Below are 17,418 nucleotides of genomic sequence, written 5' to 3' on the forward strand. Positions count from 1 at the left end.
AAACGGATCTTCGTCCGCGAAAGACGAGAGGAATTTTCGATAAAATAATCACCCAGTCGCTACCGTACCATGAAAACGGGGAACGAATTCAATCAACACGCGCCATGCATACTTCATTGAAACTGCAGTGAAAGCTTCATCGCGTGCTATTGTTTGGCAAAATAGGCGCGTGGCACGAACGATATTCGCGGGAGGAATATCGAGATCGCCAGAGAGCTATTTATCCCCATCGAGACAACGGGCCTGCTACGCGTCCCCTCAGAACTGATCGAAATCGAGTTACAGTCACACGACGACAACAACGTAACTACTTTATCAATTACACCGTGCATCAGCGCTGTTATCGAGCCATCTCCGCCTGATATCGTTACACCCCCAACAGCAACGATGCAATTAGCCGCCGAGCAAAATTCCCCCCACGCTGGACCGCGTAAATTACCCGCCCGCTTAATCGTCGCACTCCAAACAACGCGGCGCCCGAATTAATTAAGCGGCCAGACCGAGCGATCACAACGAGAAACGGCGGTTGGCTGCTACGAAAATTCAAATCTGACAACCAGCGACGTTCCGCGCGGCTGCGTCGGTCGGTGCGCGTGCGCGGTCCCGGGCGCAACGAATGGCGCGCCACGTCCAACGGAATGGGCAAGGTATGGCCCACACCAACCATGCTCGGATTTATTGATATTTTCTGGCGGGCATAGCGCGGCAGGAAAGAGACAGCTGTGCCGCTCTGGCCGTGGGTGGTGGCAGGGTGCGAGCAGGACGCAGATAGGGACAAGGGGGTGCGCCAGGGCTCCTGTGTCACGCCCGCACACCCAACGTGCAGTATCCGGGCGTACAGCTGATCGCGAGTTCCGCCATCCGATATAAACTTAGAAGCCGCTGTGACACGGTGCGCGAACGCACATGTCGACCGACCGAGGTGTTCCGTTGGACCGACACCTAGGTTGACTAACGTTCCTACGCCCCGGCTTCTGAACCATGTCGCGGTGATAACAGTCAGTGCACCTTTTGGAGAACGCCAGGCGACGTCTTTGTGTCTTCCGCTCCCCCACCTCTGTCTCTGCCTTTTCCACCCTCTTTGCCCGTGTCGGTTCTTTGTGGCTGGTCGCTTTGTGCACGAGGAGGAGGGTACACGCGGGAGGCCTATCAGAGGACAAGGTACCGAGCAATGTGATCCAACCATCCCCCCCGTTCCCGTCAGCCGCCCTTGGTTCACGTAATCGCCGGATGTTGTTGGTCGTCGGGACATCACCAGCAAGCGAGGGTGGATCAAAGAACGTGACGAGTCCCATCCCGCGATAAGGGCCGTTACCCAGCCGGACAATAGGCTGCGCGATATTCACGACAGCCCCGTATAATGGCCAACGAAAGGATACAGGGGCCGTACAGGTGCGTGACGTTCACGTCGCTCTGATGCACGGGACTAATTTTCGGCCGGGAAAGCCGACTATTCGATCGGGACCGCGACGGAGCTGATGCTTCTCAGAAGCATCCGAGGCCGACGGACCTTCAGTCTTCGCGACGATCTTGTTGAGCGTTCGACGATTGTTGCTCTGTAAAGACGGATGCCTGCTGGCAAAGTACAATAACGATGCGCTCCTCGCTGAGATCGCGAGTGTTACGGTTCCGCGAGACTTCCTGGGGGGTGGAATCGAATGGGTCGTACGTTTGGTGGTCAACAATCGTCGCTGTTTGCTGGGCTTGATTGTGAATTACGTAATCGATGTCCGTGGCCTGTCAGATTGTAGCTGATTTATTGATTCCGATTGCGTGCTGTTGCCAAAACAACTCCTTTGTAGGGCGATCGATTACGTTTTGCCTATTACGTTGATAAGCTTTTGTACGCTTCAGTTCGTTCTTCTGCTGAATTTCAAGTATTATATTCGACTGTTTTAGTGTAACTGATAGTCAACATCAGTGCAAGTAGTCTGTATTTAACTTACGCCGATAAAGATCGTTACTGAGATCATAACAGCAGGATGTCGTTATTTCTTTAAGAACAACGTTACCAGTTCCTGGTCACTCAGAAGTGAATCTCTGCTCAGTGCTGTCACTGGGTAAGGATCTTAGTAAAATCGCCATGCCAGTCATTTTTAACGAACCCCTCTCCTTCCTCCAACGCGTTGCCGAGTACATGGAGTATGCCAAGCTGCTCAAGCTAGCCGCTCAGGAAGAAACTCCCATCGGGAGGCTACAGGTGAGCCTAGCTTTTCAACCATTAAATATTCATTCATCTGGAAGGAGGACGATCTATATCGTTCATTATGACACGTTATAGTACGTTGCCGCCTTTGCTGTCAGCGCTTTGGCCTCGAACTGGGAGAGGCTTGGCAAACCCTTCAATCCCATACTGGGGGAGACGTACGAACTCGAGCACGAGGACTTTCGGTAACTATTCGAGCATGCGGGTCACCAGACATTTTGCGCACCGTTATTACTTACCACGGCGTTGTGCAATGAGTACAAGAATTGTACGAGGGTACGGGAATTCACTGGAACAAATTCAAATCATAAATGCTCCTTTTTATGGAATACGATCATCCCTCGATGTATGTCCTTCTAACTCACATTGATTTGTACTTGTGGTGTTCTTATTTGCGACGCGTTGTTTCACCCTTTGTCGAGTTCTTGTAAAAAGTGCAACCTCGTTCGGGTTATATTAAATTTATACCTTCTCAAAGTTGGAACTAACAAGGAAAGATCCTCCCCAACCCGGAAATGCAAAAAAATATGAAACTTTGGGGATATGTAGAGGATATATAGATGTGTATTAGGTATTTCTTTTGCTGTCCAAATTCACTCTAAGGAGGTGAAATTGACAGCTGAAAATCCGGCTACTTTTGGATTTTTTGTTGTAACTCACGAACTATAAGAGATAGAAAAAAAGTTTTTGGACAAAAGTTACTTCTTTTAATTAGGGCTATCATTTGGTAATTTACAGTTCGCGAGTTATAACACAAAATTGGAAAATAGTCGAATATTTAAGGCAGCAAGAAAATGCGTAATAAGGTAAGTTCGGGTAATAAGGCCCAGGAGGATATAAGGCCCACCTGTAATTTATCCTTGGTAGGTCAATCCACAATCTAGTTAATGCCATCTATTGCTTTTACTACATACGAAATGTCACTCGAAGAACCCCCACGCGATTAATATAACATTTGCCGGCTGTAAATTCAACAAATGCTTCCTCCGCAACTGGCGTCGCTGCAGTTATAAGAATCACGTTGGTTTCTTGGCTTTGTATTAGAAGTACGCATTATCCAATTACTGTACAACTATAATAAGTATATATGTTGGCAACATACTTCCCAAAAATTGATGATTTTGTAAAGTGCACGTTTAACATATAACCTCGGCAATGAGGAAGTGACAAAGCAGATAATAAGGCCCACCAAAATATTAAGTGGGGTTTATTTCTTGTCGCTCCTCTTCCAAAGCAGGACTGATATTGAGAAGAGCCCCAAAGCACGTACCACTTCAACCGGAAGAAAAAAGACAAGAGTGTGTGAACAAGAGCCCATGCCATCCACCTCCAGAGAAAACGTGGACTCTGCAGACAGTTGGTTTTGCAAATTATGCAGAACTGCATTCAAGACAGATATGCGACAGCGTGTCATGTGTCACCTGGATACGCGAGGAATGCGTTGGGCTCACACCTGAGATCGATGATGTCTTTGTTTGCCCGAATTGTACATATTAAATAGGTGGGCCTTATTACCTCCACTACAGGAAATAACGCCCGTTTACAAGGTTTTTAAAATCCCATTAATTTCCGTATTTATTTTGTACCTATATTGTTACAAATATTACAGTGTATAGTTTAATGTCCATAGATTTTTATAAAAAAAAAAATTTTCAAAAATATGAAAAAGTTTTTTTAAAAAAAATTATAGAACCTTAGGTGGGCCTTATTACCCCAACTTACCTTACTTATCTATATATCCTCTACATATCCCCAAAGTTTCATGATTTTTTGAATTTTCGGGTTGGGTATTTTCCCTTGCTTACGAGGGAATTATTTATAATAATCTAGATTTCAAAAAGTTCACTAATTACTCCACTTACGTCAATTTTATACAAGTCCAGGGGATTACTGGATCTGCATATAAACAGGTCTCCATTGAAACTTTATGTTTAAACTTTTCGTTCAGTATCTAATGGCTGCTAAAGGCAATATCTCCATGCCAATAAATCGAGCTCCCTCAGTAAGAAGTTAAGATAAAGTTTTCGAAGAAAAGAGGTGATTCTTCACGCAAAGCGATCATCTATTCATAAGTATAGAGCACAAAAATTCTCCCTTCAGGATAGTTTGCGAGCAAGTGTCCCATCATCCTCCAGTGTCCGCGTTCCACGCCGATAGCGAGGACTTCATCTTCCACGGCAGTATACACCCGAAATTGAAATTCTGGGGTAAATCGATAGAGATACATCCGAAAGGCATTGTCACCGTCGAACTGCCCAAGTGAGTGCCTTATGCGCTGCTTACGTTCGAGTTTCTGCGAGCTAGCTTATGCTGAGTGGCGGTGGGAGGAAAAGTGTTATTAAACGGCGAATCGTGTGCATGTAGATGGAAGGAAGCCTACACTTGGCAGAACATCAACTGCATACTTCATAACGTGTTGGTGGGCCAATTATGGATGGAGCAACTCGGCTCGCTGGATATCAAACAAAGCGGCGGAGCGAACTTAAAGGCATCACTCTCGTTCAAGAGCGCCAGTTGCAACGGGAAGGACCTTCACCGCGTCGAAGGCTTTATAACGGACCAAGAGTAAGCTGGTAACAGTTTATAATCACTTGGATCAGTAAGAGTAGAAACGATCCTCGGTATCGCCAGTCCAATCGCGAATCGTTAGCCAACCGTTCCGCGCTGCGTCGATAGAGACTCCACACCACGATCACTGACTCTTTTCGAGCATGCGGCATACATACACGGGTAGCAGGTAGAAATGAATGAGTTTTAATTGTTTTAGGCCCTTAATATGAAGATACAGATTTTACTTAACAGCAATTTTTCGTCGATTGTAAATTTTATGTTATGTTGGGACTATGAACTTTGGATGAAAGAAGTGAAGAGGAACGGTTGTTAAAAGGTCTTGAAAATTGTCAGTAGTGAATATACGGAATTTTGAACTGTTCGATCCAGGAAAGTGTCGTGGTTGTAACTTGTAACGCGCGTATGAGCTGCCGTGAATTTTTTTTTTCTTTTCAAAATTTGTTAAATTGTTGCAGTTTTCGAGACAAATATTTTAGATGGCGGATCAAAAGTTTAACTTTGAATATTATTAGAATTAAAGTTTTAAACACATATCTGAGATGAGCATTCTTTTATATTCAAAGTGGCTACAAACATAAATATTCGGATAGATCTTGGAACACTACTCGAATTAGCTTCTTGAGATCGCTAGTAAATACGCGAACGTTAGTAAGAAATTTACGTCAATGGTCTCTGCCTACTGTGTGGAGCTTTATGTAAAGTGTCGATGAAAAGGAACGTCGTCTTTGATAAAGAGAAATCGTTCGAAGAAACTTGTTTTCTGTTTAGAAAGAGGAAGCTGCTGTTCCTTTACGGAAAATGGACAGAGAGGATGAAGGTGTGCCAACCTTCGTCGTACGAAGAAGCTCTGGAGAGGGTGAAACGCGAAGCAAAGAGTCCTCAGGGTAGCCCGGGGCATAAGAAAGTCCTAGCGAAGCTGCACAGTCTCAAGGTCGGAGCTTTTAAGCCCTCCCATCAGGTACTTAAAATATTAATCACAGCTGCTTTACTCTTTAAAAAGACGGCCGAAGAGTGCACGTGAATGTAGTTATCGCATTTAAAGAAGTCACTGAAAATACAAAAAAAGATATAAATCCACAGATTTTGTTTCAAGATTTCTAGTACCCAAATGTAATGCATTTAATGAAAACCATTTTTTCACCATATAATTTCGTAGATTTCAGAAATAATACAGCATCCATTGCATCTACAGGCGTAATCTCTTTTCGTTTTTATTCAAGGACGCTATCGATGATCCATCAGCAAGTATAGATGGAGAAGACATTCCAACAATCGACGATATCCCTGGATCTGTTACCCTTTGGGAAGCTGCTCCAAGGCCGCCCAATAGTTCAGAGGCAAGTCAATGCACGCTAGTTGCAATCAACAAAGGAGCTAAATTTATCGGTGTACACGGTCAATGGTTAACATTTACGGATCGGCTTTCAGTATTACCAGTTCACAACGTTCGCGATGTCGCTAAACGAACTGACACCAGCACTGGAGAAAGTGGTGTACCCGACGGATTCCAGATTGAGGCCGGACATCAGGAAATTGGAGAACGGTGATCACGATGGCGCAGGGGCCGAAAAAGCGAGGCTCGAGGATAAGCAACGGGAGTCGCGTAAAGCTCGAAAGCACAAGAAGGGACAGGAATGGACGCCCAGGTATGGAATGAAGAAATACATGATGACACAGGCATAATGAAACTGATAAATTTCGTCAGCTTTTGGCCAACGCGAGTTAACTCGTCATTTAAAATTTTCCATTCCCACTTCGAAGGTATTATATCTTCTGATGATATATCACTAGGTATATTTATTTATCTTATTTACGTTTCGCTTTTTCGTTTTTTCGTTTTTTATTGCAATAACAAGGAACTTTACTTTTTTATTTTTGTCTTGCCCTCATCATGTTTATATTATTTTTAATATAATTAATAATATTCCGGAATTTTTGTCTTCAATTTCATCACTATATTATTGTATTATAACAGAAATACAGAAAAACATATTCGAATTTGCTCTGAACAAGTCGAGTTAACTCGTCGTTGCTGATTTATCGGTACACGCACACAGGGAATTTCTGGTTGAGAACCTTTCGGGTTAACAGGTTAACAATTCCCACAATAGTACCCTTGTTCTGTAAAATTGAAGAGGGATTGCTATTTTTGTTCCTGATTAACCTTAGATAAAAACGAAAGTGTGTGTGTGTCATGTATGTTAGCCTAAAACTGTTGAAATCTAAAGATTTTTAAATAGCAAGACAAGTACAAATCAGGATCTTGAATGTCAATCCATTTCTTATTTATGTTTTTTCGATGGAAATGGCCCCGAAACGACAAAATTCTGATCATAATCAAGGAAATTCCACGAAAAATTGATTTTCATAATGTAAAATTAGCTTGATTAAAAACAGTCCGATTTGCATGATATTTGGTATGATTTTCATCGGAAAAACATAAGGAAACATAGAGAGTTCAATTTTTCGCATAAGCTGTGAATCATCGCCTGAACGATACCGCGCGGTCGAACGTGAAACGTATTCACTACAGCATATTAAGAATTTTTTTTATTCTTCATCGAATCGATATGGCGGTAGCATCAATGGATTCCTTAGGTTTTTCCGATGAAAATCATACCAAATATCATGTAAATCGGACTATTTTTAACGAAGTTAATTTTACGTTATGCAAATCAATTTTTCGTGTAATTTCTTTAATTATGGTCCGAATTATGTCGTTTTTGGAGTCATTGTCATCGGGCAAACATAAAGAATCGATTGACGCAACTTTCGTAAAGATCTGATGAGAAACGCGAAAACTCAAAGTTCGTCACTGCTTACTAGCGGAGGACAGGGTTAGGCCTTTTTTAAATTTATTAGAAAAATTATGAATTATTTTTTTTTATAAATTTTTTTTCTAACTTGAGAAAATCTTCAAAAGGAACCTTGACGTCTCCAGAAGGAAATTCCCCAGGGGCGCCAGGGTAATGTGGGATTTTTACCCACTCAAACACCACGGCCACTATGAAATATTTAATAATTTACATGTAAATATCACTATTATTAAGGCCTATTGGCTTAAACGCTCGGACACCTATTTACTTATTTTCGACATAGATCCATCTTGCCAAGGCTCATAAAAATCGATGTCTATCACACCCTGTCCTCCCCTTGTTAGTGCGCAACATTGTATGGGCCCGCTGGTCTCGAGCGTCGAAGGCCCCGAAACTCAGCGAGGCGCGTTGTTGCTGGCGACACGGCATTTGTCGACTCTAGCTGGAGAATCATACTGTAGGTCTTGATTAGTGCGAGTGGTAAACTTATCGATTAGCATGCCCCTCACCGATTTCGATGACCTTGAAATATGTTTTCGGAGGCATGATTCTGAACAACTTTTCCCTATACATGTTACCGTCGCTCGGCCTAAAGGCGGAAACACACTGTTATCACGTCATGTGAGCTCACGTGCTATCACATAAACTCACGTCACGGACAAAAAGTGTGCGATGCCATTTTACTTACTTGATTTTATACGGTGTTTTAATGTATCAGAACCATACTGAAATTAGCTTATGCGTATCACTTCACATCACCATCTTCACACGTGATAGTACCTACGTTTTTATTTTCTGTAAATCCACACATTATCGGCTCACGTGACCTCATGTGACTCCTTGTTAACAATATCTTTTGCGAATATCTCGGAAACTAAAGCCGTGCGACGGTAACATGTACAGGAAAAAATGTTCCGAATCATGCTCCCGACAGCATATTTCAAGGCTATCGAAATCGGTGAGGATTACCTTTTACTTAAGTATTACCAAAATATTGTAACATGACAATAGTATATTTCTAAGCATGATATCACGGTTTAAATTTGTCAACGTGATAACACGTGAGCTCACGTGACGCGAAGACAGTGTTTTTCCGCCTTTACATTTATGTTTGTTTTCGACGAATACAGAAAAGAAACAAAATTGTTGCACGCCGTCGCGCGATGTCTGTAATCGCAGTCTCATTTTTGGTATCCCCAAACTCACATCGGTTCGCTACAGCGCATACATGCTATAGCGCAGCGAAGTCCAGGTGGGCGGTCCGAGGACGCGTGCTGCGTGGAAGGGGGTGCTCGAAGCCAATGAACCGGCGGGCATGCCACGGATAGGGAAAACTCTAGTAATGTGCCCTTAGGCTGTGATGCCAGATCGGGGACGGGTTCCCTCGAGAATTTCCCCCACCTCGCGCATACTACGCCGGAGCAGCGTGTCCGTGAGCTCGGCGCTTCTGAGTCCAACTCACGGACACGCAGCTCCGGCGTAGTGTGCGCGAGGTGGGGGAAATTCTCGAGGGAACCCGTCCCCGATCTGGCATCACAGCCCTTAGGTTCTAAAGGTAAAGTTCCACGGCACGTACTCGGCGAGTCGGCTCGGCTCGGCTCGGCTCGCCCAGGTTCGGCGAGACGGCGAGCCACGCGCCGTGGAATTTCACCTTAAAGATACGATCCTACACGCACATTACTAGAGTTTTCCCTATCCGTTGCATGCCCGTCGCTTCGTTGGCTTCGAGCACCCCCTTCCACGCAGCACCATGGATGCTATGGTGTTGCGTGGAAGAGGGTGCTCGAAGCCAACGAAGCGGTGGGCATGCAACGGATAGGGAAAACTCTAGTAGTGTGATGGCCATGCTAATCGACAAGTTTACCGCTAAAGCATGTGATTAATTAGATATTCCCAGTAAATATTCATGTACGTATTCATAGAATTTTTAAACTTAGCTTCCCCCAACGTGATGTAAAATTGTCACGGTTCAACAAATCTTCAGACTGTAAAGATTCCCTGAAATTCTTTTCAGTGGTGATATTAAGTGCTACTTACGTGATGTTAGATTCTAAAGTGACCAGATGTTTCATGTTGGAATGCTGGACGTGTAAAAAACAATATTAACACATTCGTGAGGATACCATTTTCTTAGTTTACTTAATAATATGTATAATAAAGACATACTTCTGATAAATTGAAACAAAATTACAAACACTTTTTTCATAACAAAAAATTAACTATTTAGAATATCAAAAATAACTATATGGATATATATTTATATTAACTATATAAATAACCATCAATATAAAAAATATTAAATAAATACATTATTTATAGCTATTTTCCCGCAGAGCGATTTTTTTAAAATAAATCTTCATTACTTGAAATGTTCTTATAGAATTCTTTATACCGTGTGAAGTAGAGGAAACAGTAACTTTGTGCCACTGCGAAAATGTTGAGAAGGTTACATGTCCAATCCGGGACACTATTCGGGACAGTTTTCAATGCAGGACAAACAACTCAAATCCGGGTCAGCCCCCATGATCCGGGATGTCTGGTCACTTTATGTTAGATACACTTACCTAATGTACTTACAGTGTGTAAATTTTTCCTGCGCTACAGGTGGTTTCAATTAGGCATCAATCCGTACACGGGCCAGGAGGACTGGCTGTACTGCGGAGGATATTGGGACCGCAATTACTCCAACGTGGAAGATATATTTTAATGGACGCGAGAACCCCTCTCCCGCCGTAGCAAGCAACAAACGACAAGACAGCTACGCGCTTGCACGGCGAGAAGAGTTCGTACAAAATTCTTGTTACAGCGCGTAAAGAATATTAAGCTGGTTGCCCTAAAGTTTATATCGTTTGAATCTTCTACCGTTGGTCGAACGCTGTTTTCTAATCGATCTAAGGGAATCTTACTGTCTGTGTCGCTGTCATAGCTATGAATATTAGAAAGTAATTAGCTCGTACGAGGTGTAAGCATGGCACCTAAACGCTCGACCACACCTATCGAAGCCGAAGGGAACGGTAAAAAGAGAAGAGCTCTTATGCATCACAGAAAATTACCTTTGACTTCCGCGTAATCCATACCAGCTGCACAGTGCACAATCGATTTTCGAGGTTAGGAATCGCCCGATTATCCCGGACGAACATAACTCTTCTTTCGCGAGGAACGAATCCTTTGTTTTTGCACATTCCATACATTTCTTCGCGACAGTGTGTGTTCGTGTCGCATACACATCTCGTTCGCGTGAATTCGAACAGCATTCGAACTGTCACGATACAATCGCCGAACATAACCTGAAAATTGAAACTAACAATGTTTTAGTGGCTTCGGCGTGTTTTCCCGCCAATTTGGTGTGCTTTCACGTCGATATTTTCTAGCAAGTATCGAAAGTATTGTTGGAGAGTCCCCGAATGCTGGCTTTGAAAGCAAAGGAAGGTGAAATTTCGCTTTGTACGAAGCTTTTCCGGCAAAAGCGATCGCTCGGAAGATTAAGAGAGAATCAATCCCAGGAATCCCTTAACTCATACAAGCTAGCTTACGCCTCGTAGGTAACTCCGTATGCGGGTCGTACGTGCTATACACATTTGTAGATAGACAGCCAAGCTTGCTCGGGTGCTCGTTCGTCGAGAACTGTCGAGGAAGCTAGCAGAAATTAGGCAGGCCGTTTCGACGACGAAGCGGAAACGCGTGGACGCGTCGGAGCTGATCGCTGTTGAAACGCGAGACACATGGCTGCCATGATGATGGCAGTTCTAGGGGATCGCGTCGATTAATATAAACGCCTATAGATCGATGTCTACATGTGAAATCCCGCGGGTGCCAGCGAACGAATCATTCTCGCGTGATTATCACCGCGGCAGAGGAACGTCTAGCGCGTTTCTCGCGCCTGTCAGGATTAAAGCACAAAGTCCATCCGTTATCCGACGTTTGCTGTACATACCGCGGAGAACTATCGCCGTAAACTTTTTTATAACAAACACGAGAGAGCCCCGTTGAAAGCGTCATTGCACGCCTCCGCTCGAAACCCCCCCTCGTTGGGTACCACTTGGGAAAGGAAAATCGCAGCGACCGTATCTTTCTCACATGTTCGTTTTTACGATTGTAACGCGTAGCCACGAGATCACTTCTGACACTATTTTTATAAAAAAGAAAAAAAACGAGTACGAACAATTGTTAGGCAAGATGCACGCGAAAGTAAAGTGACGGGTGGTGTGGCGTATGATGCGGCAGTGATGGTACCATATGCAGAGATAATGTAAAGTGTAAACAAATACAGCGAATGTTCTTGCTTAACACACGATTTGCTATTTCGTTTTTGTGTGCATCTTGCTTTAGCCTGGCCGTATGTGGACTAAGGAGCCTCCTTTCTGGATAACCGATACCCATTAGCTTTCGACTGGTAGGTTTCTGTACATACAGCGACTGTATTATACACTTGTATCTAAAGTATGATAATAATTTAGGGCGACTATACGCACGGGAAGATGGCTGACAACCGTGATCGCCGCCTGGTTAGCCTAAATAGTCACCGAGGAAGGCTTTACAATCACGCATAGAACGAGCAATAATAATGATCGTCGCTGTTTTCGTGAAGGCAAGGTTGAACATGTGCAAAGGCGCGCATCGCGCGGCCGAACACTGTGCGCAGTGAAAACCACGTCCATATATCTGTAATGGCGCGCGTACCCCGTGGCGAGGTCAACCTCCGTGGTACCGCACCGAATTTTATGGCTTTCGACGAAGAAATGTCCAGGATTTCCGTATTTCTCATCAGATCTCTGCGAACACGACGCCATTCGATTCCTCGTGTTTCGCCGATGGAATTAACACCAAGAACGACGTAATTCGGAGCATAATGAAGGAAATTAAATGAAAAATTGATTTTCATAGTTTCCATTTAACTTCGTTAAAAATAGCCCGATTTACATGAAATTTGGTATGATTTTCATCGGAAAAACATAAGGAATCTATTGGTGTCACTTCCATATCGATACGATAAAGAAAGAATTATTGTTTTCTGAAACAGGTATGAATCTTCGGGCGAACGTAGCGAATTGAGGTCGGCGCGCCCTGCAGTCGTGGGTGAAAATGTGAAATATTCATTTCGGCGTATTAGGAAATTCTTTATTATTTGTCATATCGATAAGGAAGTAACACCAATGGATTTCGTATGTTCTTCTGATGAAAATCATACTAAATGTCATGCAAATCGAACTACTTTTAAACAAGCAATTTGTATATTTCTATTTCCCTGTATATATTATGTGAGCCGGAAAATTAGGCATTTCTACCCTAATTAGGGTTTCAAATTCATGATAACAAACAGATAGTCCTCGGATTATAGAAAAAAAATATGGACCGGAGAATTCTCCATGATCCGAGGCAGGGAAAGTAAGTAGTTACCACTAAATAAGTGACTTCAGTCATCCAGTATTGAATACAAAAATGTTCATATTTCTCATTACACCTGGATGAGAATATTACCAATGGATTCGAGAGTTTTTGTCGACGAAAATGAGTCCAAACACGAAGCAATTCGGTCTATTTTTTATTATGAATATATAATTAGGGCACACGCTACGTTCACTGAAAATGGACCGAATTGCTCCATGTTTGGACTCATTTCCATCGGGAAACCCTAAAAAATCCATTGGTAATACTTTCAACAACATTTATCAAAAACATGAACATTTTATTTTTCTGTACTGGCTATTTTATCTGACCCGTCGGTTTTATTGCTCTCGGCTGTCAACGGGCGATCTACTACTTACAAGGTTAGGACACCATGAGGTAGACACCGATTTTGATGAGCTTTGGCACGCTGGATCTATGTCGAAAATAAGTAAATAGGTGTCCGAGCGTTTCTGCCAATGGGCCTTAACAATAAACATATTTACATGTAAATTATTAAAAATCTCATAGTGGCCGTGAGGTTTTAGTGGGTAAAAATCCCACACTACCCTGGCGTCCACGGAAGATTTCCTTCTGGAGGCTTCGAGGTGCCTTTTGGAGTTGTCTCCACGTTAAAAAAGAACTTTATACATTTTTTTTATACATTATTCTTTTATAATTTTTTTTTTAACTTGAGAAAGTCATCAAAAAGCACCCCGACTCCTTCAGAGGGAAATCCCCCCGGGGGCGCCAGGGTAGTGTGGGATTTTTACCCATTAAAACCCCACGGTCACTATGAAATTTTTAATAATTTCCATGTAAATATCTCTAATATTAAGGCCCATTGGCAGAAACGCTCGGACACCTATTTGCTTATTTTCGACATATATCTAGGGTCCAAAGGTCCTCGCTCTCACCGAGGCAGCAAAACAGTATGGTGGGTAGGTCTATCCCGTGGAAGACTGTACAGTTCTTTCTGATGCATTCGACGTGTTCTGTAGCGCGCATTGCACATGTTTAACCATGCCTTAAGATCCGTTGATATTAGGTAGTCTCTGATTAATTTACCGGCGTCGCCTAGCTCCAGACTCTCACCAGACAGTTATTTTCCAATTTTTCATTGCCATTGCTAATTGTAGAACCGTTTCATATTTCTTTCTTTCTTTTTACCGCGTTCGCTGAATAGAAGGGAAGGACATGTGTATACCGTACGCGTTCATAGTGCAGCAACGAAACTAATAGAAAACGCACGGAGGGTACTACTTAAAGTTTCCCGAGGAAATCAGAGTTCTGTCTTTTGTAAATGCTGCATATGGGTTTATACCTAAGAATGAGGCCACTTTAGGTAAATAATCGTAGGAATAATGAGAAATAAGTAAAAATGTACCCGTACATCTGGAATTACTGTATACATTGTATAATATTGTATAGTAAGTCGAGTATCCACCGGCTGCGAAAAATGCTCGCGGACATTGAGGAACGTGAGTCCGCTTCGCTGGATACACTCGGCTTTACAGCTGGTACGGTTTCATGCTTACGTATGACTGCGCACATCCAGTGTCTGGAAAAGACTGAACTCTCAACTCCGTTTTGTCGGATATTTATCAACAATAAGCGCTGTGTTTGGTGCATTATTTATGCACGCTGCAAACTACATACAAAACCTGAACGTATTCTGTGACTCCAACCTCGTGCACTCCTACTGCAAATCATAACTCCTATATTTCTGGGTCTTTGTTATTTACGATGCATATTTTCTAATCTTTTAGAAAATTATACAAGATACGTCAATACTGAATTCACACTTTGTACTCGTAGCTTATTTTATCGTACCTACGTTAATTGCCCCTTTTATGGCAACCGATAAAATACCGCAGTATTATGAGACGTTCACGCGCAATAGATTCACAAATCTTCGGTGCAACGATAAAAGACAATTGCAGTAACCGTTACCTTGGCCATTCAGTCCATCATTCGGGTTGTTGCGCTGAATTAGCAACTAGGGATCGCCTTTAGAGTGCAAAGTGTTAACTCCCACAGCGAGCGTGTTAAATAGCGCAGAGTCTACGCCCTAGACGATAGACAGATCAGAATGTTTGATACTCAACGGTGCCAACGCGAAACGATAACGTGCTAACTGCTCCTTCGGTATCTTTAACGACACGTATTCACGAATCTCTGCCAGCTTAACGCGTAATACAATAGTGTTTAGTTCGAGCTTATCGTTAGCGTGTAACTGTCGTCCAGCAGTGTTAGTGGTCACGGTTTATTAACGATTCGCCCAAGCGATGATATGTGGACACTTAGGCCAGTACGAGTTTAAAGCACATTCGACCCAACTAGCAGCACCGAGCGTCCCATGGGACCTTAAGATTCACCGTAAGAGATCATTTCAGTGTGTTCGCTTAGTAAAAGATCCGGTATCAGTGAGACACTATGAGGAAGCATTGATAGGCGATACCACTCAGTTAGTAGGTGTACGTGTGTATTCAATGCGTGTACTTTAGGCTAATCGAGGAGTACCTTTGCGTTTCGTGATAGGTTCCATTCGAGATGCTTGATTATTCTTATTTACCAGAGAACTAAAATGATCGTGAGATCTACGAACGGCACGGGTCACAATTGAAATGATATATATTTCGTTTCGGTCCGCCCATTTCGGGATGCAAGTTAGATATTTTATGGCGAAGATTTTCCTTGGGATTGAAGGCTAATTATTTAACTGCTGCCGCGTAGCAACACGAAAGCGAAATGTGTTATCAATATACATCCGTACGCTACTATCTGTATACGAAGTCGCATCGTGCTAACGCGAGTTAGCATCCATCAGTATTATCTTAAAACGAACAATACGCTATGTATCGTAACACGTATAGGAATTGACCGTTATGCAATAAAAAGGAACATCTTTTCGCTTCCGTAGGACGTCTTAACGATCGTCTTGCATCCGTCGATGATACCAGTTGTCATTAAACTATAAGAACCGGAATGATAGGTGTACACCTTGTAAAGCGCCAATACCGACTCACAAGAGCAAAACCATCGGGCTCTCGTGCTGTAGATTATTATTGTATTTGCGTTTCATAGACGAGTGTATGTAACTGTACATAGATACATAGGTATTAGAAATAAATGTTGTAAAGAAAGATCCCCGCTTGTTCCCTCCACTGCAACGTTACAAATACAGATTAGCTTGTATATTCGTGGCAATTGAGTCAAGAGGTACCTAAATCCAGAGCGCAAAGCAAGAAAATAATGATGTACAAACACAGGGTGCGCAGACTTTATTCTTGAAACTGAGATGAATGTAAAGTATAATTGCATGCCCTGATAATCATCTGTCTCCAGTCTGACATCAGATTGGTAGCAGGGTCTGGCTCTGGCATGAGAGCGCAGAGTCTGACGTCAGAACCGTAGCAGACGGCAGAATCTGCTGCGGATCAGCTGTTGAGCTGACATCAGGCTCTGCACCTCAGAACGCAGCCATCTGCGGACACAGACGACTACGGTTCTGATGTCAGATTCTGCTGCCCAGATCTGGCTATCAGGGTGTATTTTGATATTTATATGTAGCGTTTTACTTAAAATACAAGTTCCAATGTTTGATCACATTACATTTCGTATTCTACTATCGATGAGGTGAATTATTAGACTCCCTATGAGTACAGCGGATCTATTACTTTCGGCACCATTCATAAAGGGGTGGAACAACTAAAAATTACATTCTTTAATTCAGTGTGACGTGAAGAATAAAGTCTGAGAGGGTGTCGATGTGCATTAAACAATAACACCTTCCCAAAGCATTCAATAATCACTGTAATACAATAGAACACAATATTCACGTACTCGATAAATCTCAGACACTTACATCTTAATTACTACTGACTTTACAAATAAAGAAATGTATAAAATTGCACAGGAACTTAATAAATTTCCTTGTTTTTTCTGCTATTATAATTTTGCAATATCTACTGCTGTGCTATCGCTTTATAACTGAAATATTTCCTCAACTCACAATCAGACATACAACCACTACTTCCAAGAGTACCTACTTCTCGAATGTAACGTACCGCTGCTAACCGTCGTAAATTTTTTCCTTTTCCTTTTATATTTATCACTATTTCCGTTCTATTATATTTAAACTGTAATTAAGACACGTGCGAGGGACACGCTACCTAGCGGGAAACAGTTGTACTCAATCACGCGCAACGCATGCGCATAACCGCCCATTCAACTGTCAATTCAGCGCCGTGAACGACTTAAGCGCGCGTGCGCAGACCGCACGCTCAACCGGGCGCCGCATAACACTAAGCGTAGTGCGCGAATGGAGGGTGTTGTGAAACAACCACCGTTTAGCATCGAGCCCGCAAGACGTGTCCCAATGCTAAGGAATCCGCGATCGATGCGCGGATAACGAACGTTGCACAGCCACGGGTCATC

At 42.9% G+C, this 17,418-nt stretch overlaps 1 protein-coding gene across 1 annotated transcript; it reads left to right on the plus strand.

Moving 5' to 3' along the window:
• The first annotated feature begins 667 nt into the window (after window positions 1–667).
• On the plus strand, window positions 668–16,126 carry LOC143377879 (oxysterol-binding protein-related protein 2). Its single transcript, XM_076829678.1, has 9 exons — window positions 668–1,392; window positions 2,002–2,200; window positions 2,282–2,391; window positions 4,307–4,465; window positions 4,571–4,771; window positions 5,546–5,735; window positions 5,998–6,114; window positions 6,206–6,423; window positions 10,198–16,126. The coding sequence occupies exons 1-9, from the start codon at window positions 1,361–1,363 to the stop codon at window positions 10,298–10,300; spliced, it is 1,329 nt and encodes a 442-aa protein (XP_076685793.1). The 5' UTR covers window positions 668–1,360; the 3' UTR covers window positions 10,301–16,126.
• The last annotated feature ends 1,292 nt before the right edge of the window (window positions 16,127–17,418 follow it).

Source organism: Andrena cerasifolii, chromosome 16 (assembly GCF_050908995.1).
Source record: "Andrena cerasifolii isolate SP2316 chromosome 16, iyAndCera1_principal, whole genome shotgun sequence".
In the NCBI taxonomy this organism is placed as follows: domain Eukaryota; kingdom Metazoa; phylum Arthropoda; class Insecta; order Hymenoptera; family Andrenidae; genus Andrena; species Andrena cerasifolii.